This window comes from Bemisia tabaci, chromosome 9 (genome assembly GCF_918797505.1).
Source record: "Bemisia tabaci chromosome 9, PGI_BMITA_v3".
NCBI classification, from domain to species: domain Eukaryota; kingdom Metazoa; phylum Arthropoda; class Insecta; order Hemiptera; family Aleyrodidae; genus Bemisia; species Bemisia tabaci.
In genome coordinates, this window is record NC_092801.1 from 16,594,542 (window position 1) to 16,613,391 (window position 18,850).

General features: G+C 40.3%; 1 protein-coding gene across 2 annotated transcripts in view; it reads right to left on the reverse strand.

Moving 5' to 3' along the window:
* FER (tyrosine-protein kinase Fer) overlaps nt 1-18,434 on the reverse strand; it is a 30,978-nt gene extending 12,544 nt beyond the window's left edge. For both annotated transcript variants that reach the window (XM_019048684.2, XM_019048683.2), the window contains exons 1-4: nt 18,283-18,434; nt 2,499-2,694; nt 1,187-1,324; nt 306-509 (exon numbers count right to left, since the gene is read on the reverse strand). In XM_019048684.2, coding sequence (XP_018904229.2) covers nt 306-509; nt 1,187-1,324; nt 2,499-2,694; nt 18,283-18,316 — 572 coding nt within the window. In that variant the 5' untranslated portion in view covers nt 18,317-18,434. The remainder of the gene's footprint in view (nt 1-305; nt 510-1,186; nt 1,325-2,498; nt 2,695-18,282) is intronic.
* Nucleotides 18,435-18,850: the final 416 nt, after the last annotated feature.

Below are 18,850 nucleotides of genomic sequence, written 5' to 3' on the forward strand. Positions count from 1 at the left end.
ACTATGAAAGAATGAGGGGAAAATCAGCCCACTTGAAACATCAAAAATGACTTATTTAACCTTCAATGAGGACTGCAGATAAAAGTGGCTGGTGAAAACAACTGAATAAGCTCCAGTCTTATCTCGTCATAAAGTTTCTCAAAATGAAGTGTGTCCAGAAACAACGTTCATTTTTTGAAGTCCTGGTCGGTTGTTTTTCGTTACATTATTTTTCGAAATGGCTACCGTTTTTTCGGAAACAACGTTCCCTCTTCTGATTCCCCTTCGAAAACGTTACAAGATAAGCCTTTAATTCCATAACTTACCTAGAGTCTTTGTTCCCATTAGTTTTATTAGAAGCTAAATTGTCTAAGCATTCCTTATGCTTAGTTTCTAGGGCAGATAATTTGTTTTTGACCCATTCTATTGTTAGATTATCGACGGCTAGTTGATTCGCTTGGAGACGACCCGATGATTCTTCAACTAGACTCAAGTCAAAGGAAAAATCTGCAGGTTCAGGTAAAACATTTCTGAAAAAACAGAGGAGAAGACAGAAAATGCAATCAAATGTAATTGGAAAACCACCACCATAACATGGATACATGAAAAAGTAGAAAACTCCAACCTTTACACTCGTGGGCAAAGGAAAACAATTATGAACACTTCACAATATCACTTATTTCTGAGTTGACCATTAATTTTTGCAACATTTAGGGAACAATTTCACCAAAGAACTTGAATTTACTTCAAATTACACAAGACAGAAAGTTTCTGAGACAAACAAAAGAAAATATTAGGTGGGCAACTTTGTTATAAAATGATTACTTGAAATTGAACTCAATTTTGAGATGATCTGTGCACATTTTGCAGGCGTGTCTTTTCCTTTAGTGGGTTACCTATTTATTGAGTAAGTTCAATTTTAAAAACGATGGCTATTAGTCAGGCGGAAATTTCAGAGTTCCATTGGGCACAAGCTGCTACAAAATACGTAAGGAAAACTGCCAAGACGGATTAAGGGGCTCGATTGTTCCTGAGAGACGATTCTTGGTATCTTCTCCTGTACCATAAACTTTGTTAAACTCCATGTAAAAGACAAAAAATATGTACAAAGGCTCTAAGCCTTACATCTGTACTTAGACAGGGAATATTTGCAGAGTGGCCCTTCTTTCTTGGGGCTTCTATTATTACTTAAATAGACTCTACTTACTTGTACTGTTCACTAAAATCTTTGTACTCGATGCTTGGCTGGATATCCTCAATAAACTTCTGGGATTTGGACGTCATACTGACTAAATGGTGCGCACTCGTGGACCAATGTTCTATCAGTTCGCTGAAGACACTTTTCCTGTGAAACAGGAGAGAAAAAAAGGTAACTCATACAGCATTTTTTCTTGAAAATAGATTAATTGGAAAGATCTGAAACATGTGAAATGCATCTTGGCTAAAGGTTAAGGAAAGTCCTCTTTTCAAAACAGATACTTTGAAATCAATGAATCAAATCAAATTAATTTCCTTAACAATTCCTCGAATTTTTTACAGACACGTTTAGGTGAAATTCCCTGACAATTGAAGTTAGGTATGCTAGATGGTTAAAAATACATAATTTTAAAGAGTTTTTCAGAAACATTTGTGTGCGAAACGCCAAAATGCGATTGAAGGTGACTTAGCGATTTTTCCATTTAAACTCATGAAGTATTACTCTATAACACTTTCTTATTTTTATACTTTATGAAAATTGTATAAAAAGCTCCTGTGGCTGTCTAAATCGAATAAAATATTTTTAAAAAAATCATTTCCCCTGACATTTCCAGGTTTTCCATAATTTGAAAATTCATTGACATTTCCCGGTTTTCCTGCAGGTATTCCCTGACCGTGGCAGGGTGTCTACTAAAACAGGCAAGCCAAAAGTCAGTACTTTTACGGTACTTTTTCGGTAAATACCCAAGAAATTCAGTACCTTCTTAACAGAGAAATTTAGTACTTCTTCAGTACCTTCATTTGACAAAAGTCGAAAAATTTCAAAAATTTGAATTTCTCGCTCAAATTGCGACAAAAATTACAAAAATTCCGAGCCTTTTTGCGGAATTTCCGCACTTTTCAGTACTTCCGGACCGCCCTTAAAAAATCAATACTATTTCCGGACTTTCCGGAAATTCCGGACTTGTAGACACCCTGCTGTGGCAACCGCAACCCTGCATGACACCATTTGAGAGTCTAGAATCTCTCTTTGCCTCTGGCTGCTTACTAACTATATTACTTTATTTCCATATTATTCTACCTCTACTTCTCTATTGTTAATGATCAATATATATATTATTCTACCTCTCCTTCTCTATTGCTAATGATTAATATATATATTATTCTACCTCTCCTTCTCTATTGCTAATAACTATTAAATATCTCCTTTTCGTCTATTTTCATGTTTTATTATTTTTTATCTTTTGCTTTATTTGGTACTTATTTATGAAATTATTGGAAAATGTAGAGTACCCTTGCAAATAAAAATTTAGTTTACTGACCAGGTGGCGACGAAATTTTGGAGCATCTTCTGTTCCTTCTCGAGGAGACCGGGGAGGAGGACCGTTCGGAAATCCTTCTCGGATTCGGCCGCCTCCGCGACGAGGAGCACGTACTCGTTGTGGACGAGGTGGAGGCGCCGACAAGCCCGCTGGTACTTCTCCCGCACATCGTCCAGTTTCCGCCCGCCTCGTCCCGCTGAAACAAAACACATTCCGCACTCATCAATCATCAATGAAATCATTAAAGTTTAAACAAACCAGGGTGTCAAGTATTTTTGTCATGGGAACGGAGTTCCCCATGATATTACAATCGTTCCGTTGCTTTCGCTATGGGATTCCCTATACCTCTGCGACCTTTGAGCGTTTCGCCCAGTCTCCGATTTTTGGTTGATTTTCCGATGTATCAAAAACCGTTGTATTTTTTAGCCAATCATGTCTCTACGTCAAGTTGTGTTGATTGCTAAAATTCGCTTTCAGCGAGTTTTTTTCCACCTCGAGATGTCGTGTCTGACTGGTAAATCTGCGCAGAACCACGAAGTTCCGTTTTTAGGCAAATTCTTTTTTTTGGGAGGTTCTGATTGGTTATTTTTCGCCATCAGTTTTCTGTTCGTTGGTGCAAAAGATCGCCTACCTCGGTGTTCTTGAGAAGCCGCCATTATCCCACCTCAAATTTGAAAAATAGAAGTAAAGAAATAATAACCATCGTACAAGGTGGAAAATTGTTCTGGAGGACTCGTTACGGATAAAGAAGTCAAAATCAGAGCTCGATTGATTGATTTAATTCATGGATACGCAAATATTGCCTTAGCTCAACTGCCGCGATCGGAATGCCTGTGGGATGAACCTCGAGACGCATTAAAACAGTGCGAACCATGGCTCCTACAGCAATACAGCAATGCGCTTCATATCATCCCAAAAGCAGTCAAGGTCTCTTGTGATAAGTCCCGCCCATTGCCCGAGTCTTTTGAATGCTATTTTTACTCTCGCCCTCGTGGATCCATTATAGCCTAGTTGACTAGACCGCCTCGTATTTTTGATTCGGTGCGGGCACCCGGCGATCGGGAGTTCGATACCCGACGATGGGAACTACTTTTTAATGGTTGTATTGAATGTTTTAGACTAATCATCAAAAAATTATTAATAGTAGATGATAAATGTACGAACATTTTCTCGTGAGTTAATATGTTAAACAAAAATACTGGAATATACCTTCTTCATATAATCAGCCACATGTTCCCCCAAATTAATGACGTTATTTTCTTTTTTCAATAAAGTTAATTTGCATTCAACGTTCGTAAGTTAAGCAAAAAGTACCTATTGATACAAATAGAAAGACATGAAAATAGTATGTCTAACATTTCAGTTGTTTTTTTTTTATTATTTATTTTTTGTTTTTTTGTTTTTTCAATAAAACAAATTGACTGGGACTAGAATCATCGTATCTCTGAAGACAAAAGCTAATTGTAAGTTTTTTGATACAGAAATACTAATATATTCATCCTATATATAATCAGGGAGATGTTGACCCAAATATTGATGTATATTTTCTCTGTTCGCCCAAATTCATGATGGTATTTTCTTTTTTCAATAAAATTAATTTACATTCCACGTTCTTAAAGCAATATTTTCTCCAAAATTCAGCAAAAAATAACAACATATACCTACGCAAAAAGTAAATAAATAAATAAAGCAATGACATGAAAGTAGTATAGGTAGTACACATCTAACATTTCGGTTACATCTATTTGAATGAAAAAAATGGCAACTTAGGAAGCACATAGGTCACTTATCGACGGTGAAACTACCAAACCACGTATCTCGGTTTGCGACGTCGCAGACTTCCCGTCATAATTTATTTTTTAAATGAAAAGCTACTTAACGTCCAGTCTTGAAAATTTCCGTGATTTTTCCTCTTCGTGCGGAGAAAATTCTGTGAAAATTTCAAGGAATGATATTCCTTTGGTCTACTTCAAAAAAATAAAATGTGAGCGGAGATTTTTAAACACCGCAAACGAGATACGTGGTTTGGTAGTTTCACCGTCGTTATGATGCGTATTCGGGCATATGCGTAGAATAAAAATATCATACTTTACGCCGAAAAAACGAAACTGAAAGTTAAGTTAACTTCCAAAAACCATACATAATCCAACGAAAATAAATAATTGGTAAATAACAGCTTTCTTGTATGCAAAGAAAAAAAATTAAAAATGTTAAAAAAGAGATGTCGACACAAAATTACATAGCCCCTTCAATTCTGAAGATACTACAAACGAACTGTACCTTAAAATTTTCATATCCCAGAGGCAAAAGTTCCCATGACGAATATTGCTATCGCTAGCGATTGCAAAAACCAACTTGTTTAATTTTGAAACATCCTGATATTTTCCTGATATTTTATAAAAAAATCCTGATTTTTTCATTTCGAAAATCCCTGATATTTTCCTGATTTTTCTCGACTCCTGGCACGGTAGGCAAATATCAGTAAGACTTTCTCCGCTGAGGGAATCTGCGTGAGAAAAATTCCTGACAAAACCTCCGATTCTCATCAATCATCAATGAAATCATTAAAGTTTAAACAAACCAGGGTGTCTAGTATTTTTTAATTTTGAAAAATCCTGATATTTTCCTGATATTTTATAAAAAAATCCTGATTTTTTCATTTTGAAAATTCCTGATATTTTCCTGATTTTTCTCGACTCCTGGCACGGTAGGCAAATATCAGTAAGAGTTTCTCCGCTGAGGAGATCTGCGTGAGAAAAATTCCTGACAAAACCTCCGATTCTCCGAATTTCCTGATATTTTCCTGATCGGCCAGAATTCCTGACATTTTTCGGTTTTCCCTGATGCTAGACACCCTGCAAACGGTCTTTTAAGGTGATTTGACGGTCGCCATTTTTTTTGAGTCGGAACGACGTGCGATGTATCGCATCGATTCGCACGATAATTTCAGCTACTTGTAATTTTTTTCGAATTTTGAGACGGCATTCAACTTCTGTTGTCATGAGACTGAAGAATTCATGTACCAAGTTTGACAAAGAAATGCAACGAAAAAAAGGCGTGGCATTTTCAGAGGCAATAGATCGCATTCGATACTGCTATCGAAACTGCACTTGGAGGATGAAGGAGAGAAACTTCCTTGAATTTTTTTGTGCTTATTGGTCGGCGACCATATTTTTACGCACTTTTCTACTTCGGCGTTTAAGTCTCCAAACATATGCATTATGCACGTTCAAAAATGCGATAGTGCTGAAAGAATGCAGTGGCACAATTTTCCTAATTTAAATTCAAGTATTACGGCGATGTTCCTCCAAATGTTCAAAACCTCACGAAAGAGAAATTCGTCGTTTTTCTTGCCGTTCAAATCAAATTTCTTACGAACCAGAAAACCATTGTCCATTTGAGTCAAACTGCGCATTTGAAACGATTGCAACATTACTTTCAGGATCAGCTGCCTTTCTCGGCACACGAACTATGTCTCGGGAGTAATGAAAGTAGAGAAGTGCGGAGATGCGAGGAAGAAAATATATTTTACGGGAAGCTATCTGCTCTTCCTCTTTTTTTCTTCTTCTACGGAATTGGCGATACGTAAGTGACAGGAAATGTTCGGCCTTTAAAGTCTCATATTTTTTAACACAAAAATACCTTATCATGTTTTTTTTAATAATAAACATTATCGGACGGCTCCCAAAAAATTATGGAAAACAATCGGCAACATTTAGAACCGTACGCTCGCTCAAGTTAGGTTAGCGCCTGGATGCAACTATTCGAGCTCGATGGATGTCTGTGTTGCATACTTGCGCATTTGAAGGCGTTTTGGCTTTCGTGTGCCCTCCCAGAATAACGATGCGATGATGTGTGTTGGCTGTTGGTTGCCGGAGGCCGGTGCACAAAGGATCGAGTCAATGAGTGATCGGACATGAAATTTTTGACTAAAACTGCAAATTTTGATGTTTAATTCGTCATATTTTAAATTTAGAGGGATGTCTCTGGAAGAAAATTGTACGAGGAAACCAATGGAGCCACTTTTTAAAACTCAAAGTTTTGTATACACACTGGAAAAAAACAAATTGGATCTAGAGTTCAGACTCTTAAAGACATCGACATGAAAAAGTACTCTTGATTCAATCAGAATCTAGCTTAAATCAAGAACCAAGCATCTTAATTTGAGCGGATTTCGTTTTGATTCGAGCAAAAATCCAATTGAATCAAGAGTATTTTTTCTTGTCAATGTTTTCAAGAGTCTGGACTCTAGATTCAATGTGTTTTTTTTTCCAGCGCAAGTTAGAAGCTTTTATAGTTCCCTTTTGTCCGACCTCTCCCGTTGACTCGGTCCACGGTGCGGCGCAGCGTAAGCGAGACATTTCATCCTTTAGATTACTTGACGAGACTCTTAATTATTCACTCTTGAACTGAGGTTCATATTACTCTCCATATGAAAGATCAGTCATTCTTTTCTTTTGTTAGAGAAAAATTTGTTTTTCGAAACGTCAAACCTATTCTAGAAAACAGCTTATCAATTTGATTACATTTTGCAATAAGGAACCACTATCTCCAGCTCTTCCACAAAAGCACCTTCCTGCATAGGGAAACCAATGGCTCATATCGACGGTGAAACTACCAGACCACGTATCTCGTTTGCGGTGTTTAAAAATCTCCACTCACATTTTATTTTTTTGGAGGAAATCAAATCAATAGCATTCCTTACAATTTTCACAGATTTTTCTCCGTACAAAGAGGAAAAATCGCGGAAGTTTTCACGAATTGACGTTGAGTAGTTTTCTATTTAAAAAATAAAGTATGACAGGAAGTCTGCAACGTCGCAAACCGAGATACGTGGTTTGGTAGTTTCACCGTCGATATGTTGTTTCTAAAATGAGCCAGAAATAGCGGTTCCTTATTGCAAAATGTGGTTCAATTTTTCCCCGGCGTTTCATCATTTTCCCTGGCCTTTCCCAGTTTCCCTGACTTCTTAAAATCCCCTGGCATTTCCCGGTAATCCCTGACTGCGGCAATCCTGATCTAAGTTTGGTCAGGGTGTCTACTAAAACAGGCTGGCTAAAAATCAGTACTTTTATAGTACTTTTTCAGTATATTTCCAAAATATTCAGTACCTCCTGAACAGAAAAATTCCGTACTTTTTCAGTACCTTCAGTTGAGGAAATTCGAAAAATTTCAAAAATTTGAATTTCTCGCTCAAAATGCGACGAAAATGACAAAAAATCAAAAAAATTCCGGACCTTCTTGCGGAATTTCCGCACTTCTTCAGTACTGCCGAACCGCCCTTAAAAAAATCGGTATTATTTCCGGACTTCCCGGATAATTCGGACTTGTAGACACCCTGTTGGTGGTTGTATAACCGAAGTTTTACTCTCCGTGTGTGATAATCGAGAGATACATTAAAAAATGTCCTTCTCGCGAACAGCGCTGCCGTGCTAAGGAAAAACGCCGTATGAACATCCGAGAGTTGCCAGATTTCCTCCAACAAAACGTTCATTTTTTTAGGAGAATTATGAATATTTCCTCTCGAAATGTTCAGATAATTTAGATCTGATTGCGAATAAAATTCTCCGAAAAATTGGAGGAAAAATATTTACAGATTTGCCAGAAAATGTTGTATTTTATCAAAGGAAATTTGGCAACGTCTGAAGGCTCATACGGCGTTCTTCCCTAGCACGGCTAAGTGGCTCCTGACTAAAAATTGGACTGCATTTTGCAATTTGGAACTATAAACTCTGGTTCATCTGAGAAAACACTTATGTGCATAGGGAAACTAATGGCACATACGTTGTTTTTATACCGGGCCAGAATTTATAGTTCCAAATTGCAAAATGCAGTCCAATTGCGAAGGAGGAAAAGCGATGAAAATGCGGACGCGACACGACGGAGGACGGACGCGGCCGGCGATGACGCGAAAGATCGCGAAACGGGTCACGGAGAGAAAAAGGTCTGAATCGCTGAATCAACCCATAAGGAGCGCATCGGCGCAGCTGTATACGTGACAAATTCTCGCGTTTCGAAGAGAACTTCGGCTTGCGGCTCGGAGCTTCCCGTTTTCCACTCCGTTGCCAAGTCAAAATCAAGCAAAAAACCGATAGCGGGGTCCTGCGGGCTGATTGTTGAAATAAGTAGACAAAGCGATACTTAGACAAAGGAGACATATGGGGAGCGTGAAGCGATTCTATTGGTTGAAATAGGTGGTTGTTACAGACCAAGGGGGTAGGTAAATGATGGACTAACTATATGGTGTCACGTTGGTTGCCGTTCGATTCCCGCTGGAAATGGAGAGAGGCGACTATGGAGATATTGCATGTGTGAGGTATTTGCGATTTGGCTGTTGATTCTAATGTAAAAGTTGGCGAGAAACACGATGGTGCTACTGGTTTTCTCTGAAATCAACTCCCAAGCTCAGAAAGAGCTCTTGAGTTGAGGCCAAAATGGAGGGGATATCCCACCCTACCATGAGAGTTCACGTCTACATCGAGACAAACTCTCCATGCAAAGATAGGGAGCAAATACATCGACAGAGCTACCACTTTATTCGGGGACTCTAAAACTGAAAACACGGCATCACTGCTAATGTATTTGCTCCCTATCTTTGCATGGAGAGTTCGTCTTGATGTAGAGATGGACTCTCAGGGTAGCGTGGGATATCCCCTCAATTTTGGCCTCAACTCGAGAGCTTTTTTGAGCTTGGGAGTTGATTTCAGAGAAAACCGGTGACACCATCGTGTTTCTCGCGAACTTTGGCATAAGAATCAACAGCCAAATCGCAAATTCCTCACAAATGCAACATCTCCATTGGCACCGGCAACCGTGTTCATTGGAACGGCGATCCTTTTTCTAGTAAACGCACGCGCCATTCGGGGAAGATGTATACGCAGTACTCACAACACAACTACTACGCAATAATCTCGTCATCTCTTCACGACCGACGACCAGCCAGTCCCTCCATTGTCGACTTCGAGTATAGAAGAAATTTCGCCAATTTTTTTTACTGCAGCCCGCTCCAGCTGAAAGATACGTTCGGCATGAGCAGCAGCGGGCTGATCGTTGAAATTGGTAGACAAAGCAATAGAGAAAGATGGCCAAAAGGATAAGGAGGGATTCTATCGGTGAATCGGGTGGTTGCAATTGACAGAGAAGGTAGGTAACAGACGCACTGACGACAACCCACGAGAGACCCTTTAGTTAGTTCATCATTTTCTCCCTTAGTCTATGAAAGAACCACCTATTTCAACCGATAGGATAGCTCGATACTCCTTATGCCTTTTCTGTCAATAACGCTTTGTCTATCAATTTCAACAATCAGCCTGTTGAAGACGATTAGACGAAATCGAAGAGAGCAGGAACTCCGAAATGAGGGTTTGAGAATTTGTATAAATAGACCTAGGTATATTCAAGCGGAAAATTTCATTGAAAATTCCTCCGCTTCCCGTAAAATTGTCGATAAATCTGACTGATGAATTTCAAAATCAACAAGCTACCCCACCAAATCATTACTGTCCATCGATGGCCATAGTGTGAGACCGCGGTATCTGTATTGCAATGTTTCAAAATGTCCGCTCTCATCATGTGTTACGAAGAGAAACAAGCCAATTTTGAAATTTATGCTGAATATTTTGCTAACAGAGAAGACAAATCCAGGCAGTTTTCAAGAAAGTACGATCCTTTCATCTATATACTTTCCGACTGTCTCCATTATTACACCAGCTCCGATTCCGAGTTTGACGAAAGGCAGACTTCCAGCTCCGTCGGTCGCTGCATGCCCGGTTAGTTTCCGGCGCTCGCAATAAACTCGACGCTTTTGGCGCTGCTCGCGAGCCGTCCTCTCCGTCGTCGGGCAGATATTACTTCACTTTTTCCTCTTATTGATGAGTCCGTCTGCCCTTGCCCGTGTACCGACCATTGTCTGCCCGTGTAACGCCGTCGTGTAACCGTTGTCGAGAAATGCGAGGGCCGCCCTTTTTCGGAGCCCCCGCCTCGGCGAAGGTTATTTTTACCGCGATTGTTGAGAACGGTCGTTTCGCACTTCCTCCGCGCGGGGAATGCGAGCGTCGCGTCCGTCGGTGAGAAACGGGCCGAGGATTGCAGGACTTGTCCGTGGTATATTTTTCGCCTGTCATCCGCGGGTTATGCAATTCGCACGGCGGGTTAATAAGGGCTTGAGGCCCAAAACAGCGGGTCGATTACTGAATCGCTATCGAATGATCCAGCGGGTCGATTGTTGAAATTGGTAGACAAAGCTATGGACAAAGAAGACAAAAGAGATATTAAGGAATCCTATTGGTGGAATCGGGTAGTTGAAAAAGACAAAGAAGGTAGGTAATGGGCTAACTAACGGCAACTCACGAGAGAGCCTTCAGTTAGTCCATCATTTACTCCCTTAGTCCATAAGAACCACCCAAATTAACCAATAGGATTGCTCTATACGCATTCTGTCCTCTTTGTCTATCAATTTCAACAATCAACCCGCTGGTCGACACATCCCTATCTTACCAGTGTTAACTATCGGTCAAGGTCGTTCGATAGTGATTCAGTAATCCAATCCCTACTAAAAGCTATCATGTTGATATCATGTTGATACCGCAACGCAACATGGTACTGAATTGGTGAGTGAAACATGGCACCGCCTTAACGGCCAACATGGTAGGAACGCTAGGACGCTAGGAATGGTCCTGGGTCCACACCATTTCGCGGGGAAAACAAAGCCCAGAAGTTCCAAAAATTATAACTAGAGTCAAAAATATCAAGTCAAATGTCATGATATCAAGTTAATACCAACCTGGTCTCAACATTGCTCCCATTTTAATAACAAAATGGTCACTATTGGTCATGGTGCTATGACCAAGGTGTTACCATTTTGGTACTGAAATTTTGCCACGGTGGCAACACAAGAATATTCCAAATTAACAGAGCAATTATTTTTCTCACTTGCCTCATGTCGATATCATGTCGGCGTCAACATGGTACCATGATCCACTCACCAACATGATCGTTTTTAGTAAGGAGGCGCATCAGGGTCAAAATACTGCAGAGCCCGCGTTGTTTATCGTTATAATGGATTGTGTCGATATCGACTGATTCAAAATGTAAACATAGCCTTAAAAGTCAATTATGAAATCTGAGGGAAAGGGTCTTTTGTGATAGATTTTCTATTGTTTTTGAGTACCAAATGGAAGGAAAAAGTTAAATTGTTAGGAATTTTCTCATTTTCAGCTTTTCCAAATAAAACCCCAAAATTTTTGTCTGAGGTCATGTTCTATTGTTTTGAGCCAAACGATACAGCGAATCTTTATCGAGTGCGATCCATGGCTTTTCAAAAATGTGTCACCCTGTCTCCCCCTGCGGGCCGATTATTGAAATTGATAGACAAAGCTATAGACAAAGATGACAAAAGAGTTATGGAGGGATCCTGTTGGCGGAGGCGGATGGTTGCAATGGACAAAGGATGTAGGTAATAGACTAAGTAACGGCAACCCACGAGAGACCCGACTGTTACCCATCATTTACCCCCTTAGTCTATAAGAATCATCCATTTCAACAAAGAGGATCGCACTATACTCCTTACGTCCTCTTTGTCTATAGCTTGGTCTCTCAATTTCAATAATCGGTCCGCAGGAGAACTCATTCAAAACCTTTCAAGTACACGTTGACGATTCCTCAACATTCAAGTTCCTATAGATTCAAGGACTTACACTGTACACTGTGACCACCGCTACTATTCGTGAAGATTAGAGTCCCTTTATACTGAGAGTCAAGACAATGAGAATCCATTTCTGATTGGTTAACCGGATTTTAGGCCTTCACAGTGTCACAAACGGGAATAAAGATTACATTTTCACCGATTGCAAAGATTATAATCTGGAATGGACCGAGGAATTTCGGGTTCGACAAGGAACAAACGGAATGAGAGAAGGAACGGAGAAAGGACTTCGAGAATGGGCCGATCAAAGATTACGAAAAACGTTCAATTTGTGTAATCTTTATTCTCGTTTGTGACTCCATGAAGGGTGTTGTCTTGACTCTCAGTACAAAGGGACTCTAACTGTGACCACCGCTACTATTCGTGAAGATTAACGGTCAACCTAGGAAGGGGGGGGGGGGTGTTCGACGGAGGACTAGCATTTATTATCCGGTAGTCCGAAATAATTAGTCCCCAGCATCATCACATGACCGAGATTCCAGGCTCCGTGCGCTCCTGGCCCGGAGTAAACACTAAAACACGCCTCCGAGTTCAAGTTCAATTGCAAGGAGATCCAGATGCTTCAGCGGGACCGATTATTAAACGGACGCGAGGAGTTCTGCCGTGCTAAGGAAAAACGCCGTATGAACATTTGAGAGTTGCCAAATTTCCTTCACTAAAATGTTCATTTTTGAGGAAAATTATGAATGTTTTCCTTCCGATTTTTCAGATAATGGAGATGTTGCATGTGTGAGGACTTCTCGATTTGACTGTTGATTTCTATGTAAAAGTTCGCGAGAAACACGATGGTGCTACTGGTTTTCTCTGAAATCATCTTTCAAGCTCAAAAAAAGCTCTCAAGTTGAGGCCAAAATGGAGGGGATATCCCACGCTGTCCTGAGAGTCCACCTCTGCATCATAACAAACTCTCCGTAGACAATGACAAAACAAAAAGGTTAATAAACTGAGTCTATAAGTCTGTAAAAATACAATATCTAAATGGAAAAATCAAACAATTAAAGGTCACAATATCGAAAACGTAGATATCAATGGAGATGTTGCATGTCTGAGGAATTTGCGATTTGTCTGTTGATTCTTACGAAAAAGTTCGCGAGAAACACGACGGTGCCACTGGATTTCTCTGAAATTAACTCCCAAGCTCGAAAAAAGCTCTCAAGTTGAGGCCAAAATGGAGGGGATATCCCACGCTGTTCTGAGAGCCCACCTCTGCATCAAAACAAACTCTCCATGCAAAGATAGGGAGCAAATACATTGACAGGGCTGCCACTTTATTTGGGGACTCTAAAACTGGAAAAAACGGCATCACTGCTAATGTATTTGCTCCCTATCTTTGCATGGAGAGTTTGTCTTGGTGTAGAGGTGGACTCTCAGGATAGCGTGGGATATTCCCTAAATTTTGACCTCAACTTGAGAGCTTTTTTTTGAGCTTGGGAGTTGATTTCAGAGAAAACCAGTGGCACCATCGTGTTTCTCGCAAACTTTTAAATGAGAATCAATAGTCAAATTGCATATTCCTCACAATGCAACATGTCCATTTTGTTCGCAATCGCACTTAAAGATTCTGAAAATTTCAAGGGAAAACATTCATACATTTCCTAAAAAATAAACATTTTATCGAAGGAAATTTGGCAACTCTCGCATGTTCATACGGCGTTCTTTCTCAGCACGGCAGAGTGCATAGCGGGTGACGTCATGCCGTTGCTCGGATCGGCTGTAATTTCCAGTTGCCCGGGCCGGTAAGAGGACCGCGGCCAATAAAAATGCAAACTCGGTTGAACGCACGGCACCAGGAAAAAAGCACCGGCCGGATTCGGTCGGATTCCTCGTCGGGATATGCTATGAGTGATGGCTGATGCGCGGCATTGCTTTGGATGGATCTCGTGTTGCGCGGGTTGCAGCGAAGTCGTTTCGAAGGGGATTTATCGCCGTGAAAAGCTGTGACAGGTCTGGTTGCGTTGTTAATGATCGCTTGCAGTGGTGCCCATCCCCCCCTGAAAAATTTTGAATTCATACGAGTTCCCCCCCCCCATCTGAATTTCTTTGCCCCCCCACCGGGGTATCTGAGGGGGGATCAGGGGGGCTCCCCCAGAAAATGTTGACAGTTTTGATGTTATTTGGGGGCAATTCGGCAATTTGAGGCATTCCTTACGGGTTTTCATGTAAATTCTGCTTATTTTCAATTCAGTTTCTTTTGCATGAAATTCTAGGGGGACAGTCAAAATTCTAGGGAGAGAAGTGAAAATTCTAGGCGGGGGGGTGCAAATTCGGGAGGGGAAGTGAAAATTCTAGGGGGCCAAGTCACACCTCTAGGGGGGAAGTCAAAAATTGAGGGGGGATTCAAAATTCTAGGGGGAAGTCACAATTCTGGGAGGAAAAAAACCAGAGTCCCCCCCTATTTCAAAAGTGAATAGTTGCTCGTATGAAAAACCCGGGGTGGGCACCACTGATCGCTTGGAAGGGGCACAGTATATGGTAATTTCGCTGGTTCTGCTTCCTGCTGTCAGTTAAGAATATTGCTTCACCGAAAAAATGGATTGCTGATTTAAAAATGCAATTGTTAAGAAGAGTGACTGCAGTGTTTCAAAAGTACACTTTACGATAGTGCAAAGCTAATTTAACCACGGGGGTGTTCAAAGTATAGCATTTGTGTGTTGTAAAATCTACATCGAAACACTGCCGTCACTTTTTTTACGTGTAACGTTGGAGATGTATCCTTGCAGGAAATTCCAACGATATACCATTGCAAAAAGTACAAAATACGGAAAAAAATATTCATTGATTTTGACAGACTATAAGGTAGGTGCCAATCTACCTTAGAACGCAGAGAACGTCCCGGATTTTGTGTTTGTTGTTTTTTAGCCTTGGTTACCCATTTTTGTGTGTTTTTTAGTTGAATCATACGAGCTATTTGTGCGTTTTATTATTTCCTAACTTAAGATTTACAAAACTTGGGATACAACTATATTGTATCACGTGTATATCGCCCTATCTAACTTTTCTACTCATGCGTGAGAGTCTCCAAGTAAGCAGAAGAAAGTCAGGTTTTCCTTCAATTTTTTGGACATGCAATTTTACCTATTTGGAAGTTGAAATAGTCGTATCACTTGTTTCGTTCCATCTAAATTTTCCATTCCGCGTCTCTGAGTCAGCGGAAAAGAGACCAACTTCTCCTTCATTTTCAATTCATACAAGTTTGCCTGTTAAAAGGTTTTTGTAATAGATTCTTTGGTTTTCTGTATTTTTAGTGGTGGTAAATCATTGTATTCCTTTTCAGAGACTCACACGGAGAAAAAAAACTCATGCGTGGGACCCGAAGTTTAGGTCATATGAATCTCTGAAGTTTTCGGATTGAGCATCTGAACACTTTAGGTCCAGCTGTCGAGGTTCGGATCACACATCTGAAACTTCAGTTCTTACATCTGAAGTATTTCAGATGTGAGAACCGAAGTTTTTCGGATGTGAAAACCGAAGTTCTTCAGATGGAAGAACTGAAATTTCAGATGTGTGATCCAAACCTCAGCAGCTGTGGACCTAAAGTGTTCAGATGCTCAATCCGAAAACTTCAGAGATTCATATGAACTAAACTTCGGGTCCCACGCACGAAGTTTTTTTCTCCGTGCATTTTCAAAGTTATCCTGCTGAATTTTCCTCGAGGTATATGCAAAAATGATCCTTTTAATGTAGCGATTTTGACGGCTGTCTTGAACCTCACTAAATCACGATGTAAAATGATGACTGGAAATTAATCCTCGGGCTGTTGTGGGACTAGAAATCCGGGCCTCAGCCTGGTTCGGCAACGCGGAGGCAGTGAGCGAGGCAAAATATCCAAGTGGCAGAATCTCGTTTGGATGCAGATTTACGATACGGTTAATTGACGGCTTTGAAGCGCTCACTTCAAAAATTTTTCCGTCCACCGGCTTAATACTTCGGCTTCGCTCCGCAACATGGCGGCCTGGACCTCATCTCGTCATAATCAAGTTCAGAGGCACGGCATCTCACCTCACTTCCATGTCCTGACCAGGAGCACATGCATCTTTTAGAAACCCCGCACTGCACTGGAAAAAAAAAAAAAAAAACACATTGGATCAAGAGTCCAGACTCTTAAAAACATCAACAAGAAAAAATACTCTTGATTCAATCAGATTTAAGCTTAAATTAAGAACCAAGCCTCTTAATTTGAGAGGATTTCCTTTTGATCTAAGCAAAAATCTGATTGAATCAAGAGTTCCTTTTCTTGTCAATGTTTTCAAGAGTCTGGACTCTAGATCCAATGTGTTTTTTCTTCCAGTGTGCTGTGCCGTGATAGCCAAGACAGGGTGTCTGTCTAGTTGTTTTTTTTTTGGGAAATCCTGAATAAATCCTGATTTTTGACTGATAAACCCTGATTTCATAATTTTTCCAAATCCTGATCAAATCCTGATTTTTTGCGAGGAAAAATTAAAATTTCTGCATAAGCGTATGCGAAAGCAGAACTCTAAAATTAAGTTCCAAAGATTAAAAGCTAGTGTGAATCAATGACAATGTAAATACACGCTAATGAACCAGATCGAACCGATCGGACGGCCGACTTTTCTCAAATCCTGATTTTACGGCCGATTTTTCCTCAAATCCTGATGAAATCGGGATTAAATCCTGATTGACCTCAAATCCTGATTGACCTCAAATCCTGATGAAATCGGGAAAATCCTGATGCTAGACACCCTGCAGGAGAGCGGTAAGTGCAAATAAAGTTTTGAGAAAACGGGCTCAAAAAATCACCAGGCTGACCGGAAAATTGTATTGGCAGAAAGCCTCCGTTCTTCGTGAAATTGCCACTAATCTTGTCCGCATTATGGGCTCAGAGACCGAAAGTTCGGGTGCTGGAGCCGTAGCTTCGATTGCTTCGGGTGCTACGCCCGGAACTTTCGACCTCAGAGTCCGGAACGCAGACGGTATGTCTATATAGCCCGTAAGTGCGCCTTCCACGGCTGGATTTTTTTTTAGTGCATTTATCTGGCAACGGACATCGATACTTCCTCCCCTTTAATGATCATAAGCTTTCATTTGACAACGGGCCTGTGCATCTAGGTTAATGGAGCTGGCTAGGAATGTAATTCATAAACTCAGTTGTCGCGTCGTAAAAACAGCAGTGCTGAAACGACCTAAAAGTGGCGCCCCACGGGCCGCTTCCGGTATGTTCCCCGAGCTCGCCTCCCGGAGCAAGGCTAGAATCCTTCCCGCTGAAAAATGCGCCTCGCAACATCACGATATTAAATTTCATGACGAGTTCCCTGCCAATTTTTGTCGAGGCGACAGATCGAAACGGAATCCTCCGATAAAAAATTAAGGAATGTTGAGGTAAAAAGAGATAATGGGTCTGATGCACGCAAAAGATACAGGCGTGTGAGAAGACTTGTAAGGGGTAAAATGACACGAAAATCGCGATGGAAGCATTAGATGGATTACATTTTGCGATGAGGAACCACTATTTCTGGCCCATTTTTGAAACAGCATACATGCCGTTGATAACCTTATCCAGATATAAGCTTCTATAGGAGAGCCATAGATAGTGGTTCCTTATTGCAAAATGTAATCCAAATTAGTCTGAAATCTACTCATTTCGGCGCAATTTGCGTAAAGTTTGGAAAACGCTTTTTCAAAAATCTCGCATCTAGGGGTGGTTTCCGGTCACCGTAGCTGGGAACAAACAACGGCAACTTGCGGTTGACAAAAACTGACAAATCTGAACACTAAAAAAGAAGATTGCACATAAATACACTCTAACAACTCAAGTTTGTGAATTACTACTGCAAAGTCAATAAGTCCACACTTGTCGCGAAATCGTGAGCTGAGTTAGGAGTTTTCTGCATAGGTAGAACGAAAAAAAACCAGCCTCATGCTCATTTTGTGCTTAAATTAACTAATGCAAGCGAATTTTCAACATTTTATGGGGACACAAGTATTCATGTATTATTGTGTTTTATTTGAAGGTGAAAGAATTTTGTAGTTCTAGAACGAAAAGTTTTTGCGACTTGGCTCACTTTCTTTCAACATTCCGCGATATACGATAAACTTTGGATAAAATGAAAAGGAAGTACTTACATTTGACGTAGTGCTCTTCAAATCTCGACCGCATTAGTTTATAAAATTCCAAATGTTTGTTGTAATCAGCCTTCTTCTTCGCCACCTCCTCCAAAAGCTAGACAAAAAAGAAGGGAAACAAAGATAATATAAAGAAGAACAAGAAACGGTATTTTGCCTTTCTAAGAATACCAAAAAAACAAGCATACTGCGGTTAGAATACACTGCGTTTAGAACTGCGGTTAGAATACACTGCGTTTAGAACTGCGGTTAGAATACACTAGAACTGTAAAATGGAAAGAGTGTTACAAAGATCAGTGCAAAATAAAGGAATGATGCTTTCCCGTTCGAGTGGGGCAATATCACGAATGTTCACGAGTGGGGCAAATATCTGACAATTGATTTCGTGAAGACAAAACTGTTAAATCAAGAATTAAAACATTTAGAACCAGAAGTCAAAGACACCTCAACACACAAATCACAATATCAACCTAACGAATGCATATTGAAAGGAGCAGATATGTGGTTGAAAGATACAGCTTTCGTTACAAAGTTACATCACTTTCTTCAGTTCATTATTTTCACTTAT